The 24,358-nt window shown below is 36.4% G+C and overlaps 1 protein-coding gene across 2 annotated transcripts in view; it reads left to right on the top strand.

Moving 5' to 3' along the window:
* The window catches only part of slc8a1 (solute carrier family 8 (sodium/calcium exchanger), member 1), a 170,667-nt gene extending 150,403 nt beyond the window's left edge, over positions 1-20,264 (top strand). For both annotated transcript variants that reach the window (XM_015395944.1, XM_015395945.1), the window contains exons 8-11: positions 6,532-6,717; positions 8,220-8,309; positions 14,683-14,786; positions 14,915-20,264. In XM_015395944.1, coding sequence (XP_015251430.1) covers positions 6,532-6,717; positions 8,220-8,309; positions 14,683-14,786; positions 14,915-15,187 — 653 coding nt within the window. In that variant the 3' untranslated portion in view covers positions 15,188-20,264. The remainder of the gene's footprint in view (positions 1-6,531; positions 6,718-8,219; positions 8,310-14,682; positions 14,787-14,914) is intronic.
* Positions 20,265-24,358: the final 4,094 nt, after the last annotated feature.

Here is a 24,358-nt window from a genome sequence, read left to right on the forward strand (position 1 = left end):
CTGCCTGACAACACTTGGTTATGTAATCAGTAAAGAGGCTCTCACCACTTATAAATAACTTGTACAACAGGACTTTTTACACTTAGTAGGAAAAGGAAGTAATGCCTTCCTGGAAAATTGCAAATGACTTGTGAACATTGAAAAGCAGAAACATGGGGTTACATTTAGCTGCTAACAATGCGGACATTTCTATTTGATCACAATCGGGCAGGTTTGTGTGTCTAAAAAAGTATTTTAACTTTCTTAGTTCCAACCTGTTCTAAACTAAGGGGGATTATCTTCTTAATGCATCATAATTTCCTTAATACATCATACAATCATTGATCTAGTCATCATCTTGACTATATTAGTGACTGGTCATTGTTGGTCATTTTGTTATCTTAATGAACATAAAAGAGAAACCATTTTATACAGTTTCAAATAAAACCACTGTAAATTTTTCTCCTTTCAATAACCTCTTTTGAAGTCACCAGCATCGGTGCTGAAATAGCTTTTCTTATGTTGGGGGTCGAACTTAAATGTTAAAGTCTTGAGTCACAAATATTTATTAATTTATTACATGGAATAAAAATGATTTTTTTTTTTAAAGGAGGAATATATTTAGTTCTTTACTTGTAGTTTCTTTGTCATGTATTTCTATTCATAAAATAATATTTAGTTATTAAATTATGTTTTTGAAGATGGTGCCAATTTTTTATCTGAGACTCAAACATCAGTGATTGATAAAACACTTAGTAATCAAGTACTGCACCCCAAGGTGACTTACTTTAAGGTATGAAATTGAGTAGATTATTTTTTTTCTTTCGGATTAATGAAACCTTTAAAACAAGTATACTTTCTGCTTCTTCTCCTTTGCATTGTGAGAAAATCTTTGATTTACGGAGATACAGAATTTACCTTCGTGTAGCAGGATTTGATTAGAGAGAAAATTTTAACATTTTTTCTGCACTACAACCTGTTTGGACACATCAGTCTCAAATTGTGGTGCTCGTATGCAAGCCTGGATGAGAACCTTGTGTAAACCGCCTGTCAGGCAGGATTCTTACAAATCTTGTGAGCACAGACCATATCACTTAAAGAGCAGAGTGCTACATGCCGGCAGCCTCATGGACACACACCTTGCTTGGCTAGCAGCCTGCAGAAAAAAGCTGTAGTTCATCATCTGTCAGCCCTGTGAGATTGCAACATTAGAATGAGTTCAGTGAGCGACGACAGATAAGAACAATCTAGCTCTGTAAGGTTAGAAACATATGGTGGATGGACTATTTCTTTCTCTACTGGAACACATTTTACCTTTTCTTAGAAAAAAATATTTTGGGGACATAACATCAGAACAAATTTGAATACTTTATCTTTTATAATGTCCCAGCATGAAATAAAGGTATTTTATTGCGATAATAAACACAGACTAGTGTGAGGAGACAGTTTAGGATATTAAAAGGTGCTAGAAGATTGTAGATGTGTAAGGGAGTAAGTAAGTCATAGACAATATTATGTATTGGCAAAGTCGGGGTGTCAAAATAGTTGGAGAAGCGGTGAAAAAATAAAATGAAGCATAAAATATGGGTGAAAAAAATGATATGACAAATCTGAGCCAGAGTGAAGATGGCTGTACTTCATCATCTAGAATCTTCCAGAACAGTTTAGCATCATCTCAGGGAAAAAAATAAAAATAAATCAAATAATGGTGCTTATTTGTAAGGTTATCAGTTATGCTCCGACTGTTGTTTTTTTTATTTTTATGAATTAGTTTCTTGGCAAAATATCTTTTAACAAAAAAAAAATCTATTCTGTGTTCTTTGTTGTTTTTGCCAGTGCACATGATCTGTGATCAATGACAGTGGCGGCTGCTGGTCTCTGAAACAGGACAGGCTTAGGAGTGTTAAATCTAAATGTAAAGAGACGTCCAAACAAAACTTTACCAAGATGCAAACAGTAACGATCAACAACTCTGGGAGTTTGTCATGATTTACAGTTTTGTCTATATGTAGCTGTTGTACAGCTCTCTGAAATAATAAAATCCAGAAACCACAGCAAGACAACTGTATAGACTGAATAATCACTTTTTCCTCTCGTCTGAGTCCCATGAGGAAAACCTCCTCTCTGTCTGGCAACTATCAGTCCAGTCAGAGTTTTTTCTTCCAATCAGCATCGAGCAGCCAGCTTCAAGACCCGCCCCTGACCCGCCACTGTGCCATAGACCCCATAAGAGGTTTAGCCTCAATGAAAGTGAATGATTTTTTTGCACTTTATGCAATCAGGGCCCAAATTTCTTGCTGGCTTCTTCAATGCACGAAGCCTCCAACCTCATCGGAATTTGCATGGAGCTGCTTTAGAGAGGAGAGGAGTGCATGTCATCATACAGAATTAAGCACATTTTAGTGCACACTTTAGACATTTTAGTGTCTGCATTTATGAAGCTCAACAATGCATATTTGACCAGTTAATTTACTAAATTTATTGGGGAGGTTTAGCCTCCCTAGTAGTGAATAAGAAAATGCCACTGATCAATGATCCTTTTAATATCAAGAGTTGCTCCCCTGCCTTGATCTCTGCCTGAAGCTTGCATTAGGTGAAAAATCTTCAGACACTCGCAGATGGGTGCGATCATTGTACTGGGATCTTATTAAGCTTTGTAAGCACATTCCTATTCAGCTTTTCCACAAGCACAATAACATTCCTTGTGGACGATATACACAATAGATGCTAGATATTTTTAAAAGGGACTGGTTTGCGTTTTCTCGTTTATGTCAAACTTTATGAAAATAAGATAGCTGCTTCAGGTTTAAACTTTTTTGTACTGATGTTTTACCCTTTCTGACATAAATATTGGAGTCCATGTAAGAAATTACCAAAAACGTTGATGTAAATTTCAGGCCAGCAGGTAATGAGGCCTTTGAGATTAATTAAACATAAAAAAAATGAATGTTGTATGGTGAGGAACTGAATTAACTAAAACAATAATGTTAAATTTACATTGTTCACAAATAGTCCTTAATGGTTCATTTAATCAGACAGCTGGGGTATTATGTAAAAGTGGTCAGAACAAAATTTATAATTTAAAAGATTTTCCGGGTTATAACCCTTTAAGGTTCATGCTGACATACAATGAATTGGGTTTTTACATATTTAATGATTTGGCAATAATCTTTTAAAATGTAATTTCCTTCTAAAACGCTTGCCTATGGATGGGAGGTGCAGATGAGAGAGAAAAAGCCTATAAGATCACATTATAGAATTTTCTTTTTTTTCAAGAGTTAAAACTGATGCATTTTACAGTTTTCAGCCCAGTCTCAAGCCAGACACACCTGATGGTAACCTGTTTCATATCATTCCAAACTGCATGAATAAAATAAAATCAGCTCGCACAGGATGGATGGATGTCAGTATGACAATGAGTGGACATCAGGTTACAGGTGATCGTGTGCTTTTAATCGGGTCAAAACAGACAGGGGAGGATAAGGGAAACGGGGTCAGACGTGGGTCAGATGTCAGCCAAAGCAGCAGTTTCACTGCACAGCAATACAGCACTTTGCCAAGACGAATAATATTGACCAAGACTGGCAATAATTGTGCATTATGAACCTGGCTTTAGGATGGTGATGACCATAATAAATCAACCAGAACATGGACGGACGGTCCTTGTAGGGATCTATAGTGTTTTAATGTATTTTTAGAATATGGGTCTTTGGTAGCTTTGGTGATGATAGCAGCATATCGGGATCTTGGTGCAGATGTAGTTAAAGCATTGGCAGTGTGTCATGGACATTAGCTGCTTACTACGAATATGATTTAAGGCTAGCTTAGCTAGTCCGCCGCCAGTAGCATTGTGTTCGTGTGGCACCATTTATCAGCACATCCCTCCATTATTGTATCTGTGGTATTTGCATTATTACTACCCAATCTGTTATAGGAGCATAATCTGTGTCATCAGCTGATTTGCACATCTGCAACCAGAATACCGTCTTCCTACAACACATGATTTTTCGGCTTTAGATTTGGTAAATAGTTGAAGCAATTAGTTTTTTTGTATTTTGATGTATTTTTAAGCTATACAGTATAGTGCATAATCTAAGATAGATGAAAGCTGTGTAATCATATTTTGCCGGACTACTCTATGTATGTCTGATGATGACATCAGACGAGCAATATAATGAAGAGAATGCCTATTGCATTCGACTTTTACTATTGTAATTCCATTCGACTTTTACTATTGTAATTCCATTCGACTTTTACTATTGTAATTCCATTATTTATGGTGACGTTGATTAATATCTGCTTGCACACGCGCAAATGAGCTGATGGTATGGATCTTGCTTCCGTTACAAATCAAGCAGAGACTTTCTTCCTCTACAAACAACTCCTTGTAAGGAAAGTAGATTTCATGGTTTGAATGTAAGCCAACACTTTACAAACAAGCTGCTTATCCCATTATTACAATGTTATTCATTATAATTTTGAAAATCAGTGGACAGAAACAAAGCTGCCTAAACACCAGGCATCCTTTTTCTACTTGTCTTATGTTGTTTATTGTTGAAACAAGAAATGCATTCACTCTTACTGTAGACCAATCATACAATCCACTTCACCCTGAAATAGGGTCTGGACCTTGTACCAGGATGTTTGAATCTATGTGTGAAACATACAGAAGATAAACTGTAGAGCATTTCAGTGAGACAGAAAATATAACCTTTAAATTGATACTTGATGATAAAAGAAAGCAGGGGATATTGGTGCTGTTAAAGCACATCAGCATTTGCCAAAGGAGAAAGGAAGTAAGGGAAATGTCTCCAGTCCGACATGACGGCGTGTGTGAGCAGGAAGGACATCTGCTGAGAGTAAAAAGCAATATAACACGGATGACAGGACCTGTTTTATAATTCATGGCCAAGTTTGTATGCCTGATTCAAATCTTTGACAGCATTGCCTGCTGCACTGACCTTTTCCTGTTTATTTGTGGCTGATGATGGAAATAATTATTTTCCAATTACAAGCCCCTGAAGCAAAAGTGTGACAGTATGTTACATTAGATTACCAACATTTGTATTGCTTATCAACCCTACATTATTGAAATTGTACACGCCATTCTTTTAATGAGCTCATTGTTAACTCAAAAATTAAAGACCCCTGTTGTGTGAGATAATCTGGTCCGAAAACCTTATTTTATTTTCATTTATGGTCATTTAAACATTAATTTAGCTTTGTTCCCAGGACAGCCATTAGGAAGGGGTACATCTATTCTTTATAATGCTAAAAGCACTTTATGCAGTTAGAATAAATATGATTGTGTGCAAGTATAAACTAAGATGCCCTCCTTGACAAAGGAATATTAATGTTTCAGCAGTCTCTAAAATACATGCCTCTGCTGTGCAAATGCAAGCTGCTACAAAAACGATCAGCCACAATAGGAACGTTATTGTCCACTGAAGCAAAATGTCCACGAACTGGTAGTTGGTACAATCAATGCTTTTGCAACTATGGTGGTTAAAATGTGGGAGCAAATGGGTGGAAAACTGTCCAAGCTGGACTCATTTAAGTGCAAATGTTTGGTGCGCTTGGTTGCTTGGGGAACTGAAATGCATCGCCAGCTTTTTGAATTTTTGTAGTAAATGGGAAGTGGATGACACGGGTGAAATCAACGGGAGGTCACTGCTCTCACTGGGATTCACCCAATCACAGCGTTTCACTAAAGCAGCATGGAGCCTCATTTACTGGTGGGTTTGAGTCTTTTCTAAATGGAGCAGAAATGGGGGGGGGGGGGGGTTCCATAGAGCCAGAAAAGTAATTTGAATTTTATGTTTCAGTGGTCCTTGCATTAAATCACAATCAATATCCACAGTCTGAGTCATTCAGAATGGCTGCAGTTTATGTCCCGAGGAAGTGATTAGAGCCTGATACTGACGTTGCACAGATGTGTTGGACAGAAGGGGCAGAAAATAGGCTTCTGACATTTATTAGAGTTGATTGATGACTTTTATCAGCACATTACATATATGTTATATCAAGTTAAAGTTTGGATAAACAGATTCAAAAAAGGTTCGGACTTAGATTTAGACTTAGATTCTTAGAAAAGGTATTAAACAATCAAGATTATTTTTATGAATGCAACAATGAAGTGAAACATTGACTTGACCTGTACCGTGTCATGGCTATTTTTTTTATCTTGCTGTATTTTCTTAGTCATTCTAAATTTGACATCCATCTGTAAGACATCAGCTACACCTACCTGTAAAACACTCTCCTGTCTCCATTGTTGTCGAACAAAACAAATTTTGCAGAATTGCCAGCAGGGATCACTTGGGAAATACTGATGGAACCAAGGTGGAAACGTCTTACAAAAGGAAAAAGAAATTGCCTCAAACTAAATATAGTTTATCTTTTATTGAAAGGAGCCTTCGACTGCTTTTGTAAATAACAGCACATAAAAACTTTCCTCTTTTGCGGTTTCCATGTTTCTTTTAACGTTGACAGATCAAACCAATCGAGGCTCTGCAGCCTTATTTTTACCTAAACTCTCCTTCTTCCCCTCAGGTGAAGATGACGATGATGAAGAGTGCGGGGAGGAAAAACTGCCCTCATGCTTTGACTACGTCATGCATTTCCTCACTGTGTTCTGGAAAGTTCTGTTTGCCTTCGTCCCCCCCACTGATTATTGGAGCGGCTGGGCCTGCTTCGTTGTCTCCATCTGTATGATTGGACTTCTAACTGCTGTCATCGGTGAGCACAGTTTCAAATATAATGGCGCACTTGACAGGTCCATCATAACAAATTAGAGCAATACTGTGAAATGGGTTTATTTTAATAGATCAGTTGAAAATAACATTTCTTCATAGGCGAGTTGTACGCAAAGCGACACATTTCAGGTTTTTATGTCAGTTTATTTTAATTATTCAGGCAGGCTTTGTTGGCCAACCAACTACAGTTATAACATCAACAATAAAGCATGTATTGATACCCTTTGAAGTGTGAACAGCTCACACCGTTGGCTGGGAAATTAAACTTTTATCTCCATTAGTCTTGTTAGCAGAAGGAAGCATTAGGTGGTTTACAGTTTCCTGCTGGATCACTGTGCTGATTTTTGACTTTATGGAACAATGCAAGCAAATGCCATGAGGGCCCAGATCTAGTTCACACTAGAACACAAGCATCTGAAATTATGACCTACTGCATTCTCATCAGAATCTGGAAACTTTGGATTTAAATAAAAAATGAAATGCTGCAATATGAGAATTACACTTAAGAACACTTTCCCAGTCATTTTCCCCTTAGCCAATATTGCCTTTAATTCAGGAATAGCTAAAATGCAAAAAAAAAAATGTAAAAATAAGTAAAAATGTCTTTAAGTGCATTTACCCTTAATATAAGTAGTACAATTGTCTTTTTCTTATTTAAAATGTAAATAGTCTTGTTCAATATGCAAACTGTTTCACTAACCCTTTCAATTAAAGAAAAACTACAATTATTTTAAGAAAAAATTACATATTTAGATTTCAATTTATTTGTAGTGAGTAAAAAAAAAAGATATTTATGGCTCATCTCCCCAGATATGACTGTGAGATGTGTTTCTGGTTCCAATGGCACCGCATGCCTCTTTAAGTGGCTTGGCTTTACTATCCCCTTAAAACTTCAGTTAACCAAGAATAGAAAATAGAATAGAAAATCCCATTATTGTCCCACAATTATATATTTAATGAATAATTGTTACAGCAGCAAAAGATTGTAGAAAAAGTGGTCACACAAATGTGGACCTTAAAAAGCGTATAGAAATAACAGAATAAGTGACAGAGTTACAAAATAAATAAATAAAATACTCTACTGTACAGTATTTTCAGAATATAAATACTGCACATTTGGAGAATAAATAACCAATAAACAGCTCTGGACATTTTTACAGTAGTGGATATGTAAAAAAACAGCAACAACAGAGATGTGCAAAAATGACTGCAGCATGTTATGTTGTTACCCTTGTTGGTTCTATACCTTTTCTAACACCCAGCTTTTTTCCCTTAATTTTATAGTGCTCTCTCTCTTAACAGCCAATTTATGGATATTTGCTATTTTTGTAACTTAACCTCCGAGTGGAGGAGATTAGTGACTGACTTTATATGATTATATGTTTTTTCATTGACAAGGTTGCTGTTTAAACTGCATTTAGTGAAATGTTTAGCATTTAGTGTGGCGATTACATCATGGACTTTGCTTCCTGTGACATTTTTCAGGGGATCTGGCTTCTCATTTCGGCTGCACCGTAGGTCTGAAAGACTCCGTCACAGCAGTCGTATTTGTCGCACTCGGAACTTCTGTGCCAGGTAAATGCTTGTGAACTATTTCTTGAGGAACAACTTAAAGTTTATGTTTTGAGTATTGTGAAAGTTTAAAAAGTTTATAAAGAATTTTTCCACAACTTCCAGCAGTTTTATTAGTTTTACATTTTTTTTTTGCATGTGACGCATAAAATCTAACAGAATTTGCGTGTTTTTTTTTGCGTGTGACGCATAAAATCTAACAGAATTTCACAGATTGTCTTTAAACACTATAACATTTGCAAACTTAAACTTATCAGCCTAAACTTCCTCAAGTGAGCATCTATGCTTTTTGTACACAATGCTTTATTTATTTTCAGATTTTCCCTACAAATTATTTTTTTGTGTGTCTTTATTTCCTCTAAATTTGAAAATGAATGTAAAGAGCCAATAATACACTCAGGTTAGTCACTTAATTTAATGCTGCATGTATGGATACAAAGCTTTGGGCAGTATGACATTCTTTAATTATAATAACACAAAGCAATAATACAGCTGTTCCATGACAATGAGCTTCAGCTGGGTCCTTGTTGGTAAATACTTACATAAGATACTCATTTCTTTCTTGCAGCAAGGCAGTATTTATGAAGAGACATGAAGAGACAGTGCTTTGATACCCTTTACTTCATTCCAGTGCAAAAATAAAACTGTCATTTTGACGTCTTTTTTTAAAACCCTATATTACAACCCAGCTCAGCTGAGGAGAAAGGGGAAGGAACATTTTAAAACCAGATGTAATTTGCTTTATAATTTCAATGTTTTATTGTTCAGTTTACCGCTGAAGAATTAGGGAAAAGGGAACTAAAAGGAGTCTAAAAATACAAAATACAATTTAAACAAAACCACAAAGCTTAACAAAAATAATATAAAAGACCCAAGGCCACAAAACTGAGTCCTGGTGCTGCAGACAAAATCAGCACGTAGATAAACATAATGAGGAACGGGGAACAAAACACTAGCCAATTCAGGACAGAACCAAGTAACACAACCAGTATCAGTGTCACAGCTATATAAAAGTTGTTTCAACATGTGAACAAACTAGCAAGAGGGAAGCTGTTCAAAGAAGGACTACAGAAGGACTGCCAGTTCCCATAGCAGCAACAGCTGACGGGAAGCTGCAACTGCACCTGCTAACAAAACCTGGGAAAAGAAAAGGCACACGAACACAAACACAAAAAACCAAGGCTACTGGTCTTCGAACGATTTTTTAATTGTACCGTATTTTCACGACCATAAGGCGCACCGTACTAAAAGGCACAGTCTCAGTTATGTGTGCCATTACTGTATTTAACACACACATAAGGCGCACCGGACTATAGGGCGCGGGTTTTATATACAGGTACATGTCCTCTACTACGTTTAAATACCTCTACTGTGCATTTAAAAATAGAGCAGGAGCAAAACTGAGTATGTTTGTGCTTTATTCATGTATTTATTACAAGGTATTAATCAAACCCATCGAAGTCATCATCCTCTGTTTCTGAATTAAACAGCTGCGCTAAATCAGACATGCAAATTTCCCCTTGGAAATGGAGGTCTGACAAAGGATTTTGCCATTTTCAGGGTTGTTAAGACAACAATGTTCTGCATAAAGCACATACATGTTCTTTTATACACAATCCATGCCCACACTTCCCCCTTTAACGTTCTCATGGTGGTCTCAACAACGTCTGTAGTAACAACACACATGGGGCGCAACGCACTATAAGGCGCGCCGCACATTTTGAGGGGGAAAAAAGACATTTATATGCGCCTTATAGTCGCGAAAATACGGTACATACAAAGATCTTCAAAACCTAAGTAACGCTTTGAAGGCTAATAGACGCCAACCCCCTCCCTTGGTGAAAGTTTCCCCTTCTTTTGTTCTGCATGTTATATTAATATTTGCATCTCAAATGTGAAACACAATACGAACACACATTGTGGATTCACCAATCGATCTTCAAGCATCACATGACAACTATCACCAAGACTTCTATAACGTGGTTTTACTGGCTTTGGTTAATAACGCAGATACAACAGTGACTGCTGCTGCTTAATATCCACACTCACCACATCAGCAGGGCTGACAGATGTCACTGACTCACATTTTCCAGCCCAAAATATTAATATAATTCATAAACCGCCTGGATGTAAGAATCTTACACAGTTTGAACCAAAGTCTAATGATCTCTTAGGCCATAAATCTAAAGAAAAACATGTTTAACCCATAGACGGCCATCCTAAACTGCCAGATTGAGAAACATCCCAACCTGGCAACCATTTACGTAAGACGGGAAACGTTAGCCTGTAGATGCAAAACCCCATTATACCCCGCAACATATTTTTACAAAATATTCGAACGAAAGCATTTTAGTTTTATTATAATTTAGTTTCTAGCAAGGATTTTACAGTTTGAAGAAATAGAAAATTATACCATGCGCCAACTGTCACAAGGATGTCCATGATAAGGAAGGGCTATATATACTGCATGCATCATTTAGGTACTTAACATTGTATCACTTGAGCTCCTTGAGTTATTTACGATCACAGGTAGGTGCTACGGCCAGAGTAAGTGTTGGGGCCAGTATGATTTAAGGAGGGCCGGCCCTCACACGCTGAAATTGGGACCAGCCCACCGTGCAAATGCCCGGTATTCAGTCCGAGCCTGTCCCCCACTGTACCTTTCCCTCTGAAAAGTACATAAGTATCTCTATAACTTATTTCTAAATGTCTATGCCTTATAATATCCAAGTGTTGAACTTTCCATCAGCCCAATCATATCTTTTTTTCCCTCTTCATTCGGCATTTAGCTTTAAAAGGTCATAAGTGTAATTCCCTCTGGATAGCAATTTTAGGTATAGATGTGTGTTAATCACTGCTCCCTTTCAGGTATGTTGACATTTTGGACATTTTTTTTCTATTTTCATGTATGATATAAGGAAAGCATTTTCCTATGCGAGTCAGACTTTCGTATGAAAACAGGAAAATAATGAATAGAAATTTGTGGCCCAGTTCAGTCAAATAGGAAGTAAAAGCACTTGTCTTGTGATGATGTATTGTGGTGCAAACACCAAAAGAGCAAAGAACAGACATGTTTACCTGAAAATCATGCAACCCGAGAAATAGGCTACCTGTGTAAGCACACTAACTGTTTGCTTGCGAGTACAATGTTTTATTACCATAAGTGCATTTGTCATGTTGCGCTCTGGTGGTCTGTCATCCCCATTCATGGGGCTCAGGGATGAAGGTAAAGTGTTGTGTACCTTACCTACACCTATAGAAAATGCACACCTGCCAACAGCCGCATCTACAGACCAATAGATCTGCTTGAACAGGCTAAGAAGTAAGACTCCACACAGATGTGCACCCAATTTGCAGAGCCGCAGAACAGGAAAAAAAAGTCCTTTAACTTTCCTGAGGCTGTCAGCATTATTAAGAGGAGCTCCCTGGGCTCTCTTGCACACAAACAAGCTCACACACAATGACACAAAGAAACTGAGCTCCAGTATGGTGGCTGTTACAGTTAATAGAACCCATCCTGTGCTGCGGTTGCAAGATGATTAACCCCGTTTATCACAGTTAGCTCAGATAATGCACATAAACACTGCAAACTGAAGAAAAGGAGCAGAAAAAATGTATAGTGATATAAACTGAAATGAGTTTTGTGGTTTTGAGGACTCAGCTAAAGCCTTGTTTACAATAAGGCATTTCTAGTTAAACAGAGAAAGGAGCAATTCATGTCATCAGAGCTTTGTTAGTAATATGGCAAGAATATATCTCTAAAACCAAAACCATGAAAATCCAGTTTTTACAACAACAAAAAATGGAACATTTCTAAATAGTTTGTGATCAATATGCACATAAAATTAAATGAACGTGTAAAAAATCTTTCACCTAACAACTTTAATAACTGTTCAAATACTATATTTCCTGCAGATTATGGATCATTACATTATCATTTAAACTAAATTGATTAGCATTACTATTAATCATTTCAATAGTAGTAACAGCAGTATTGTTAATGTTGTTTTAACCTGACTCACTGACTCATCAACGTATAGCATATCCTCTGTAGAACACTTTATTCGTATTAGATGGGTAATAATCCTCGTTTCTATAATCAGTTCATCTACAAAACTGCCACAAAAAAAAGAAAATGTGACTGCTTATTTTATTCCTTATAAGCCTTGATATAAAAGATTAACTGTGTTTAATTCAAAGTGACATTGTTTGGGTTTGCTTGCCTTGGTAACTTTAAGATTGGCTTGCTAGCGCTCCATCTCCACCCATCAATAACTCAATGAGCCATCAGTCATGAACAGCTATCTCACATTAAGCTTTGCATTCCACAAGTGTAGTTTTCCCTTCAGGTGCTGCTAAGTGTAGAATTTTCCAGTGCTCATTTCAAAAGCACATGATTTCCATCTGTTGCAGCATGTAGAAAATGTCTTCTTCTCATAAATTCCAGTTTGTCGGGTTTTTTTGTTTTGTTTTTTATTGAAGCCTGTCTGAAGTATTTCAAATTATGTCAAGGATAAAACTGCTGCATATGTGGTCTAAAAGTCTTAATCTAGATGGGTTTTAGCAGACACATCTTTAGATCGTATTCACAATTGTTATCTTAACCTGTAATTCTATTGTAGATAAGTGGTAAAATATTTATACATTTAAAAAAAATGAAAAAGGAAAGTTCGTATGTTCAATCGTTGTGATAAGATACCTCATCGTTTTTTTTCTTTTGATTCTTTGTTTTTTCGGGGGGGGGATTTTTTTGCAAATTAGCAGACAGTGAACAAGTTTTAGAACAAGCCAGAAAACTGACCAGATTGAGCACATAAACCTTCCCAAATGTGTCCGTTTGATTTAAGAGGCGAGAGGGAAAAGAGGAGCAGATGATTGTGTGTAAAGCAGGCGGCGTAGAGAGAGGTGGAAAGGTAGGCAAGGGGTAAATTGTGAGGTAGAGAAGGAAAAGGGCAGGAAGTTCTCAGGGGAGACATGCTGTCACAGAAAGAATTGCAGTGTCAAAGCCGCTTTACACAAACATGCAGAGAGCCGCTGAACATGCAGGAACCCACACACACTCCCACTCAATCAGGCCCACAAGCATCGCAGAGCGACTGAAGCACGCACTCACTAGCCTTTGCCAGCTGGTGGATGCATGGCATTAGATTGGACCCAGGTGGTATTGTTCACAAACACCCAGGCAGTGTTTATGCAGCCACTTTTATTCTGGAACTCACACACATGCAGGCTTATGGAATATCAGGCTTGACACAAACAGAGCCGCAGTTAGGCCAAGCAAGATGGCCCTGAAAGCATTAAGACGTATAGCAGGGATTTGTCTTTGCTGGACTATTTTAGTCCATTGTTTTGACCCTCTTTCCTTTACAAGCGGTCCTTCCGGCCATTCTTTCCCATTCTGTTTCAAATGCCAACTTGGCTGTCACTACCAAAGAGCTCTTACTCATCCTTTGATCCTTCACCTCTTTGCTTTTACAGTTTCTCTCTCCTCGCTCTGCCTCTGCTAGATAAAAACAAGATGGAAACTCTTGCAGCAATGGGACAGCCAGCTAATTAGTGAGAGAAGAGAGTGCTGACTGGCTATTTGTTCACGCAAAAAAGCCTATTGTTGAGATTTGGCAGTGACTTCATATATTCTGTCAGTAAAGTGATGAAAAGTGTCCCCCTTTAGAGCTTCTGTTAGTTGGCAAAAAATGAAACCAGGCAGCAAAAGAGGGCCACCTGGCCAAAAATTGTTTGCCCGTGAAATTGGAGATTTATTCCTCTAAATTATTGATTAAGCAATAAATCCCTTCTTATCCAGGCAGCCAGGAAATAAACATTGTTGGAGCATTGTTGTTTCTAATTTATTCTTTGCTATTAAAATCTGAAAATTGGCTCAGCAAGCTTACCAAAAGCGGTAACGTTGAACTCCTTATTTCTTCTGTGTTTTTTTTTCATAATTTTTTTTCTTATTGTTCTCCTGTGTCCCCTCCCTGTGTTTTCTTTTCTCTTTTTCCTTGTGCCTTGTATTTCTCCTTCCAAGGTCACCATCCTTATTCCCTTTCTTCTTTCCATTAAAAACATTCTTAAAGCTTTGGTTTCTTCTTCCATTGAGCCAATCAACCCTTCTTTCCTAGTGTCCTCCTTCCCTTCCCTCTTTCTTGTTATCGTTTCCCTTTACCCTCCCTTTCCCTCTTGTCCGAATATGGGAACTGTACTCAATTGTTTTTAATCACCAGTTTAAAGTCTCCAAACTGTGTATAAAGTTTGAAATAAGAACAAATTACTAAACAGTATAACGTAATACTGTAAATTTTTGATCTAATGGCTACAGGGAAAACCTGTAAGTTTTCTTAAATCTGTTCACTCCCTTTTATTTTCTCTCTCCATTCAGATACCTTTGCCAGTAAAGTTGCAGCAACACAAGATCAGTATGCTGATGCATCCATTGGGAATGTGACAGGCTCCAATGCTGTCAATGTGTTTCTTGGCATTGGGGTGAGTTCAGAGTGGTTTTCCATTTGCTAAATCGCTTTTTTCTTTGCCTTTATGAATCTTCATAATCCTTTCTCTTCTAAAATTCTAAGCATGTTGAACATAACATTTGTTCTTCTCGTGCCTGACAGGTGGCATGGTCCATTGCTGCCATCTACCACAACAGCAAGGGTCGCGAGTTTAAGGTTGACCCTGGCACTCTGGCTTTCTCCGTTACACTCTTCACCATATTTGCCTTTATCACCGTTGCCACCCTGATGTACCGACGGCGGCCAGAAATCGGTGGGGAGCTTGGCGGGCCCCGGACTGCTAAGGTCCTGACCACCATGCTGTTCATCAGCCTCTGGCTCCTCTACATTCTCTTCTCCTCACTGGAGGCCTATTGCCACATCAAAGGCTTTTAAGAGAAAGAAAGATGCAGAAGAGAAGGGTGGGGCAGAAGAACAAGGATGAAAGAAAGGGATCAACGGAATGGATTGTTGTTTAAAAAATTAAGGTTGTCATTGATCTATTACTCCCTCCCTTTGTGCAATACATGAAATGACAAATTAATGGATGTATGTACAGATGAAGAACCTTCCGATGCGCTCAAAATAGCAGCGGAGGGAATCAAAGATGCATGGAAGAACATCATACTTGAGATTCAAAGCCACTACAGAAATTACTTCACTGATGGCAAAAGGAATACAAAAAAAAATCCCCTTTCCCTTCTCACCACAAATTCACACACATCATGCTGTCGATGACAAATTTTGGTTTAAATTCATAAAACAAATTTACCATAACACAATAGTTGCAATACATGTCCTTTGTTTCAGATAAATCCGTGATAGGAGAATCCAAATCAGCTTATTGGGTTGGACTTTTAAATAGATCATCAGTGCTCATAGTTTGAAAATGTGGCTTAAGCAACAATCTCTGCAGACCTCAAGTTGGAGCAAAGATCCTCTTGTGTCCAGGTTCAAAATATCAGTTTCTGCACGCACGTTCAAAGCTAAAAAATGTAATAGACAAACAGGATCCTTGGCCACAGCCATTTATTGACAACAAACTGTGTCTGCAGGAGTATGGCGGTGTGTTTGAGGTGGGAAGATGGTAAACTACTGTGAAATAAATGCCTCTTGTTTTTGCTGTTGCTGCGTAAGACAAAAATGCTATTGTGCTTGAGGGCTTCTTGACTCTCACAGCTTGTAGAAATGCTGAAGTGGACTTCTGTTCTGGGAGGGGCCCGTTCCATCTGACGAAACTTTGATCCTTGCCGGGTTTGGCACTTGTAAATACTATGAGGAGGACAGACGTTTCAGCTTGACTGGTTTCTTTCTGAATGTCTTGGTTATGCCACCGGCCCCTCAAATGGGTCCTCGTTCTGTTGCTTTATACTGTAGATGTAAATGATTTAAGGTCCTTATCTAAATCAAAGTTGATGGTGGAGGATTTTGTGCTTTTACCTTTAATAGGGCCATGTCTGAGAGGACAAGAGGCCACTCTACCGTCAAAAACTGTTAGAGAAACCATAGTTGTCGCGTTGCTATTATCCATGTTATCATTGTGTGTTGGGGTTTCTTTTCTTTAATGAAGGAATCTCCTTTTTTAACTATTGAGATTTTCCACAATCATATTTCAGTCAAATCGTTGCCATATAATAAGTAAAAAAAATAATATAGATGCCAATTTCTGCAAAACTCGAAGGACTTTGTGAGTTCTGTTCAATTTATTCAACAACTTGGACAATATCCTGCCTCCTAAACAAGCCGTTGTTGACTGTTCAATGATTTATTTGAATATTTCTAAACTTAAGGGCTTTGTTCAAACTAACATATTCCTGGTCCTTCCTATTGGTTTCTAATTCTGAGAATATAGTTAGACTGGCCATTAGGGGTGATATATATAGACACTTTTCACACTTAAGATTGACTCTTCCTTAATAAGATTTTGTTTCATAGAAAAAATAAAAATAAAGAAGCTCCATTAAATAACTCAACTATCAAAACTAGTTTTGCTTAACTTTTGGCCCAAACTGCTCATTTTCATCCCGTTTTGACTGAAACAGCTTTTAAAAATAGGTCTAAGTTCTTGCTTTAGCTACACCCATTTGTGTAGCTTTATTCAAGCTGATTTATAAAGGTGTTTAACCATGAGGATGCTGTTAACACAATTTCTTTGCTAATATTTATTTCCAAAAAATATATTTCAATAGAAAAACATATTTCATACTTCATCATGTTACAGTAACCATTATGATTTCACAATAGCAGCGTAAATAAAAGCCATGTGATAGAAATATAGGCAGTTCCTCAATATTCATTACTGTTTTTTCCCTCTAAGGGTGATAATATTGAGGTCTTTTTCTTTTTATTCTTTAAATTGGTATCTAAAAAAGAAGCTGTATTCATTTCATCATTTTATCAGCAAGGAGCGACAAAAACATATTATTCAAACCAAAAGGCTCCGAAGCCTTTTCATATCTCTGGTTTGGTGGTCCGAATTCTACAAAAATCTATTTTCTGATGTAGGAACCAAGAGGTCCTACATCCAAGATGAAACAAAATATTGGAGTCACTACTTTAAGACAAAATTTAATTAAAACAATTTTTTTATGAACCTTAGGCAAAGAATTTCAGCAGCTGATTGCACAGAGGGACGGTGGTCCAAATTATATTGGCAATCTCTGGAAAGACAGAGCAGATTATAGTAAAACATTAGCTTTGCTGTCTGTTCTTTTAACCTACCAATAATTATATAAACAGTCAAAATTTTGTCAAAACCACTAATTGGAACACAAAAAAACCCCTTGAAATCAACAACAAAAACAGCCCAAATCATTAATAAGCCTATTTTGACTGAGAGATGTTTAGACTTCAGACTGTTATTTTATTTATACAGCTGCAAACCATGAAAATCTCAGTGTACACATACTTGTACTATAGCACTACTGTATGCAAATTAATTGGCAAGTATTTCAATATATTTTTTTTAACCTAATGTTCAATAAGCAGTATTTTAAACTTTATCTGTAGAATAATTAGTCTGGATTAGTTAAACCATTGTAAACTTAGCAGTAGTTTTGTCAAAGAATGTTATCGATGCGAGTGGTAGTCAAGCAGAGGCCTTCATTAGATGAATATCCAGAGAATTCTAAAGACAGACATCTTAAATGTTCTAGATTTTCTTAAATAATCAAGTAGAACAATAGAGTAGGAAAAACTTAACTGAATAAAGCTCCAACAACATGGCTCAGACAGCCTTCTTGCATCGATAATGAAACAAAATGGCAAAACAAGACTGAAATATGTAAAGCTCTGCATTAGATAACTGTTGTTGTATGAAGTCTTTGGAGTGACAGTTTACCCCTATTTTGCCAAAGGGATATCTTTCTATCACAAATATTTGTAACGAATCCAGTAAAAGGTTTTCTAATCAAACTCCTTTCCAAAAACACCAAATATACTCATATACACATTTCTTTAAAAAGCAGCAGGAAATAGTCATTTAAACTCAACTCAAACCTTTCTAATTAAAGTTATTATGTAATTGTCTCTTCACTGGGATGGAGCTGAAGGTTTATACACTGTAATCAATTTAAAATAGTAATACTAGCAAAAAAAATAAAAATAGAAATGTACAACTGCATTGGTTTAGTATAACTTGAAGCCATTAATTTTCTTAGATGTTGTCGAAACATGTTGGATTTATTTTAAAACAGGTGGACAAGAAAGAGGCACTTGTAGTCGTGAAATTTTTTTTTGCATTCAGCCCATTTTCTGAGTATTTTTTTACAGAAAAAAATTACTTTGAAGGCTGGTGGTCTCTTGTAACACCAGCTTTGTTGCACACAGTTTCTATGTTACAACCTTGACTAACGGGCTTGTCTAACATGAAGCTAACGGCAGCTGTCCGCATGGTTTGAACGGAGGTGGGAAACTAATTTCTGGCTTGCTAATTTTGAGCTGCAACCAGCAAGCTTGCTAACTTTAACTGTAAATACCAAACAGGCAGGGTTTTTTTAAAGTCATAAACCAACTTTTCTTAGAAAAGCACTGCAATAGCTTATAAGTTAGTTTCTTGGCTCAGGCCTCAAAGTAACGAGTCTTTAACACAAAGCAACGAAGGATTAAACAACTGAGCTGTTGACTGCTGTGATTTGGACTTTTTGCTGTTTAACTGTAGAATCTTAAAATGAAGGAAAAGCCTTGCACTGCTTCATGTTGCTAAATAAAACGGCTAAATGACCGTTTGATTAGCAGAGTCGCTTTCGATGTAAACATATTTTTGTTTAATGATTGACTTAAACAGTAATTACAATGTTCCTGTAAAAAAATAATAATAATCAAGTGGTGTTGGATCAGTTGTGAACCATTAATAATGTTGCTACTCATGTAAAAGTTGATATGTCTCCGCTGCCTAATTCACTTCTTAGCTTACCGACTGTCTGACAGACTGAGAAATAAATACATGCAACACTGGAAAGTCAAAGAAATGGGGGAAAGTAAAGATGGAAGGATGGACATTCCTCTGGTACAAAATGAGCAAAAGAAAAAGGAATGTTGGGATTAAAAGAAAAAACTTACCGGAGCTATTCTTTACCTTTAACATTTTAAAGTACAGGACACTATCAAGAGAGGACAGATAGTAATAAAAAAAATATGTGGGAAGAATATGAAAATATAACAAAAAAAAAATAATGAAGTTACAGCCATACATTGATTTCTGGGCCAGTGAGACAAATGGACTCCTCTTGCCCAGCATGTGTATTGTTATGAAGTCTTATCCGTCCTCGTGTGTTTTCATGCCTTTTCTCTCTTTCTAAATGTCCTGCCAAAGTAACCAAAATGGGCAGTAATTTTTCTGTTATATTCCCCCCAAAACAGCCCTCCTTTTCCCCCCGTCCGTCTCCCCCTATGCCACATTTTCCATGTTTTGGAATGTCGATGTGCTACTTGTTGACACTGTGCATGAATGATGAAATGCCTGTACATAGTCCTAGAGAATCTAGAGTTTCCCATTCCTATGGTGTTAACAGGAAGAGGTTTGAATGTTGTACAGATTTAGATTTTTCCTTTGATCCCTCTTCTTAAGTTACAGTTTGTGCAGAGCTAAATTTTTTTCTTAAGTCAAACAAAGCTGCAAAGTCTGTTTGAATTAATTGCACATCATTAATCAAGATATATATCATTTATGTTAAAAAAGGCAATATCTGCTGTTATTGAATGAGAGAGGAGATAATAGAATTATATATCTTAAATCTATATGGGAGTTGCATGGGTTATTTGTAAAAAAGAAAACGGGGAGAGAAAAAAAATGGCTTGCTACTTTTAATACAATGGCTGTATACTGACAAATGAGGAATACTGTATGTACATCTAAATGTTATTTTGTCTTTAAAGAAAGCATATTATGTATATTCTGTACAGTGTTATCGGTGAGGTGGCCTTTATGGTCATACACTAACCATAGATTTAATTCAACATATTTATTTAAAAGGAAAAAAAACTCACTACACTCAAGAATAACATATATTGCCTTTTTGGAGAAATTAAAAACCTCTCTCTCTCTCTCTACCTTTTCACTCCATTTGATTATTTTTTCTTTCTTAGATGGTTTAACTATTTTTTATCTTGTTCCATTTGATCTTCATTTGGTTTTGTTTCTTTCAATTGGGCTTTAAAGCATGGTGGTTGGTGTCAATGTCAGGCTGCTTCATATTTTCTGTTAATCTTTTTGCGTACAATAGCCTGGCTGCTTTCCAAACTGACTCAACAGTTTCTCTATGCCAACTGCTACCCTCTTGATTTTCTATCTTATACCTTCTTACCTAGATGCATACAACATATCTGCATGTGTCCTCAATGGTCTTTCTGTCTCCAAGATCCTTTATCTGTATTTAAGTCGCCATCTGTCTTGTTCCAAACCATCTGTTATGTTTCTTGGTTGCTAAATCCCCTTTTTTCACATTTCTTCTTTTTTTATTTAATCCTTAAATGCATCTTTGAAGATGCTTTAATACACTTTCTATCCTCCTTTTACATCTGCAATGATGAATTTCACGTTTGTTGATTTGGTGTTGGGTTTTTTTTTTTTTTAAAGTAACAATATCACGAGTTAGGTTTGCAATAATGATTTAAGTTCTTTGTTTTTGATTCTTCTGTGCCTATTTTCTTTGGCATGTATGTGTGTTTTTAATTTTTGTTGAATACCAATGGGTAGGCAGAAAGTTGTTCTGTATGTGTGTCGCCACTAACTGTGACTGCTCTCCATGGTACTTCTGATAAATCCAGTAAAATAAAGTTTGGGATACCCAGTTTCAAAGACAGTGTGTGTCCAATGCCTTCCTGGAGTGTATGCAGTTTATGGTATAACTTGCAATTGTTTAGACCAGTAGTCATAAATTAGGCCAAACCTAGAACCTCCTTCTGTCTTGTGTGGTCGGAACAAAAATTCTGACTATTTGCCATCAGTTTTTCTCTCACATTTCAAGATTGAATAGATGTAAGTAAATATAGGTATGGAAAAAATGGCGCCCAGTTTAACTTCTTTCAAAAGGACCTATTAAATCTATTTATATTTTTAAAAACCAATAGTAATTATATTCCTGGAACCAACAGATGTTAATAAAAATGTGTATTCTGAGGAGGACTTAGAACAACCTACATCCAGTCAGTTGTTTTGATGGCTTTGGCCAAAAAGGGCTTCACTGATCATGCATCTTTTACAACTTTTTAACATTTCATATACTGGTAGTTTTTGTTATTAAGGGAGAAAATAAATGAAAAAAGATAATGCATTAAATAAGACATATAAAAGTGAATTATGACTCTGATGTAAAAGACCAGACAGTTCAGGGGGGGATTAAAGACTGGATTAAAGGAAGAAGTAATTGTAAGAGCAGGTTTATGGTAATATCTGACATAGTAGGGCACAGAAAAACTGCTCAACTTTACAGGATGGATTGACCTGTTTCAGTTGAAAGGAATTTGATGAGTTGATCAACTTTTATTGTTGTTCTAACAGGGAAAAATAAAAGGGTATTTGCACAGTAGCTTCTGTTTTCTCATTTTTTAGCTCCCTCCCTATGCTAACCTGGATTTTTTTGCTTTAACTATTCTATTTTCTGATGGGTTTTTTTTATCTACTTGGCAAGCAAGGACTTCTTAGAAGGAAATATTTTCCATAGTATTTTTTGCCTGCCCACTGCTGATTTGGTGCCATTCTTAGGTTTAGTCCAAAAGAAGGTCGTCATAACCAAAGTGTAATTGTTTCTATAATTACTAGCCAAGCTCAAAAAGCATATTTTAAAATATAGTTATTTGATTTTTACACAAAAGTTTATTAACCTTATAGCCACAAAAACCAGTCCTCTGTAAACTCCCTCTGTGGATACAGAGCCAATCATGGCCAATTTGTCACATGAGCTTCCAGAAATAGTCAGTCTTTTACAGAACTACAGATGGCAGGTGTTAAAGTAAGTTAAAACTGCTAGAGCAATATGTAGCGCTGCACAAAATGTGTGTCGCACATTAATTACATAGGTATTAGGTCCTCTTTGCACAGATGGTAAGAATGACTCTAACCCCAGGTAAGTGTTCAATGAGAAGGTCTGCATAATTTCTTTCAAAGTCAAAACAGTCCATTTAAAAAATGTATTATTAATTTGTGTGGACTTCGGAAGTTGCACAATATACTATAAGGCTAATGAGCCCTTGTGTATTCACTATTAAACTGAAGGAATGTTTGAAGTTATGTTAGATTTTGGATTTAATTGTGTTTAGTGTTAAAATGTGTAAATTGCCTCATTACACATGTGTAATGAGGCAATTGAGCAAAAGCACAATTTTTAAGTCAGTAAATTACATATTTTAACACTAAACACAATTAAATCCAAAATCTAACATAACTTCAAACATTCCTTCAGTTTAATAGTGAATCCTTAATATTATTAAAGGATGGAGTCTATGTAAAACCAGCATTTTAACATTTATCTTATAACGATAAAGGAAGCTGTAATGAAAGCTGCAGGGCAATAAAACAGCCATGTTTTAGGGCAGGTTTATTAACTAATACATTGCTTTTGCTTTTTGTGGTTCAACAACAAGAAAGTGATGAGTATCATGGGTGCATTGGTTACACCTTGACTGAGAGAGAAAAATCAGACCCACTTTGTCAGTCTTTTTACTGCATCTTAGCAGTAGTTGGTAGTACAATTGCATGGTCATACAACTCAATCTAATACTCTTATATTAACTTTTTTCTTAAACCTTTTTTCTTTTTTTTAACCGCTTCAAAACCCAATTATCAGTTAAACGTCTCTCAGGGGTTACATTCTTATTCAAATTTGATCAAAGTAATTCTCAGCTAGCTATATTTCTCCTCTTTCTAAAAGTCCCATTAAACCAAACATGCATTTTCAGTTATTTATCAAGCTGTCATCAAGAAAACTGACGTTTGTCTGAATGCCTTCCATGTCTTTGTGTTGTGTTCGCTCATTGTGCCTGAGATGAAAGCAGAAGCTGAATCAGTGCTGATTAAGCCTGGCTGTTTTCTTGTTTCCACTTATTTCACAGCTGTTCTGCAGCAGTCTTATTTTCTGTTACAAAAGCATTGGACTAAAGCAGTTATAAAATTGGTCTGTATTCTAGCAGTGAATTATTACAATTTTCAAAACCAAAAGGGTATCAGTGGAAGGGAAAGGGCGTTTCTAGACATTGTTTCACCTACTCCAAACACAAACTAAAGAATAATAAAATATCTCTGAAACTTTGGGACTTAGATGGGTAATAATGAACAAAAGTGGAAATTTGACATGACCCAACAATTAAAGTATACAAACATTTCTTTTGTACAATATCTTTTGCCTTATTTTCTGAGACAGGAAAGGAAACTAACGAGAGCCTAAGAGAGGAAATGGGAAGACGAAACCCTGAGTGTGAAATTACTCTGCATTTGTTTTGTCATATTATATATAGTCAAATATTTCCCTGCTCACAATGACATTTACCCTGAAATTGTTAGCCTAATCTGAATAAAGATACTGTATTGTTTGTCATATTCTCAGCTGGTTACACTCATACACCTGAAACATCAAATTTCATATCACAGAGAAAATCCCCCAGTCTATGAGGAATGACAAAACCTTACATTGTGTGTCAGCATGTGTTAACTGTAGGTGTCAGGTCAGATATATCTTCAGTAGGAAATGACAAAGTATTGCCTACTGATGCAACAAAAATCATTCAATGGATTCAACACTAAATTGCAGGCATAGCACAATATCTAAAAACTCAGAATAAAGTAAGAGAGGGTTTTTGTTTTTTTTCTGAAAAGTTTTCGTATTCATCTTTTTTTTACTTCAAAGTTATTGGACTATTATAAAAGTTGGAATTTGTCATTGATGTATGTACTTGTTAAACCCTGATATTACCTACATGTTATCTATTACAAAGTTTTTTTTACACAGAGTTTAGCAATATACAGTGGGGCAAAAAAGTATTTAGTCAGCCACCAATAGTGCAAGTTCTCCCACTTAAAAAGATGAGAGAGGCCGGTAATTTTCATCATAGATATACCTCAACTATGAGAGA

The sequence above is a fragment of the Cyprinodon variegatus genome, unplaced genomic scaffold (assembly GCF_000732505.1).
Source record: "Cyprinodon variegatus isolate N-32 unplaced genomic scaffold, C_variegatus-1.0 Scaffold768, whole genome shotgun sequence".
NCBI lineage: Eukaryota > Metazoa > Chordata > Actinopteri > Cyprinodontiformes > Cyprinodontidae > Cyprinodon > Cyprinodon variegatus.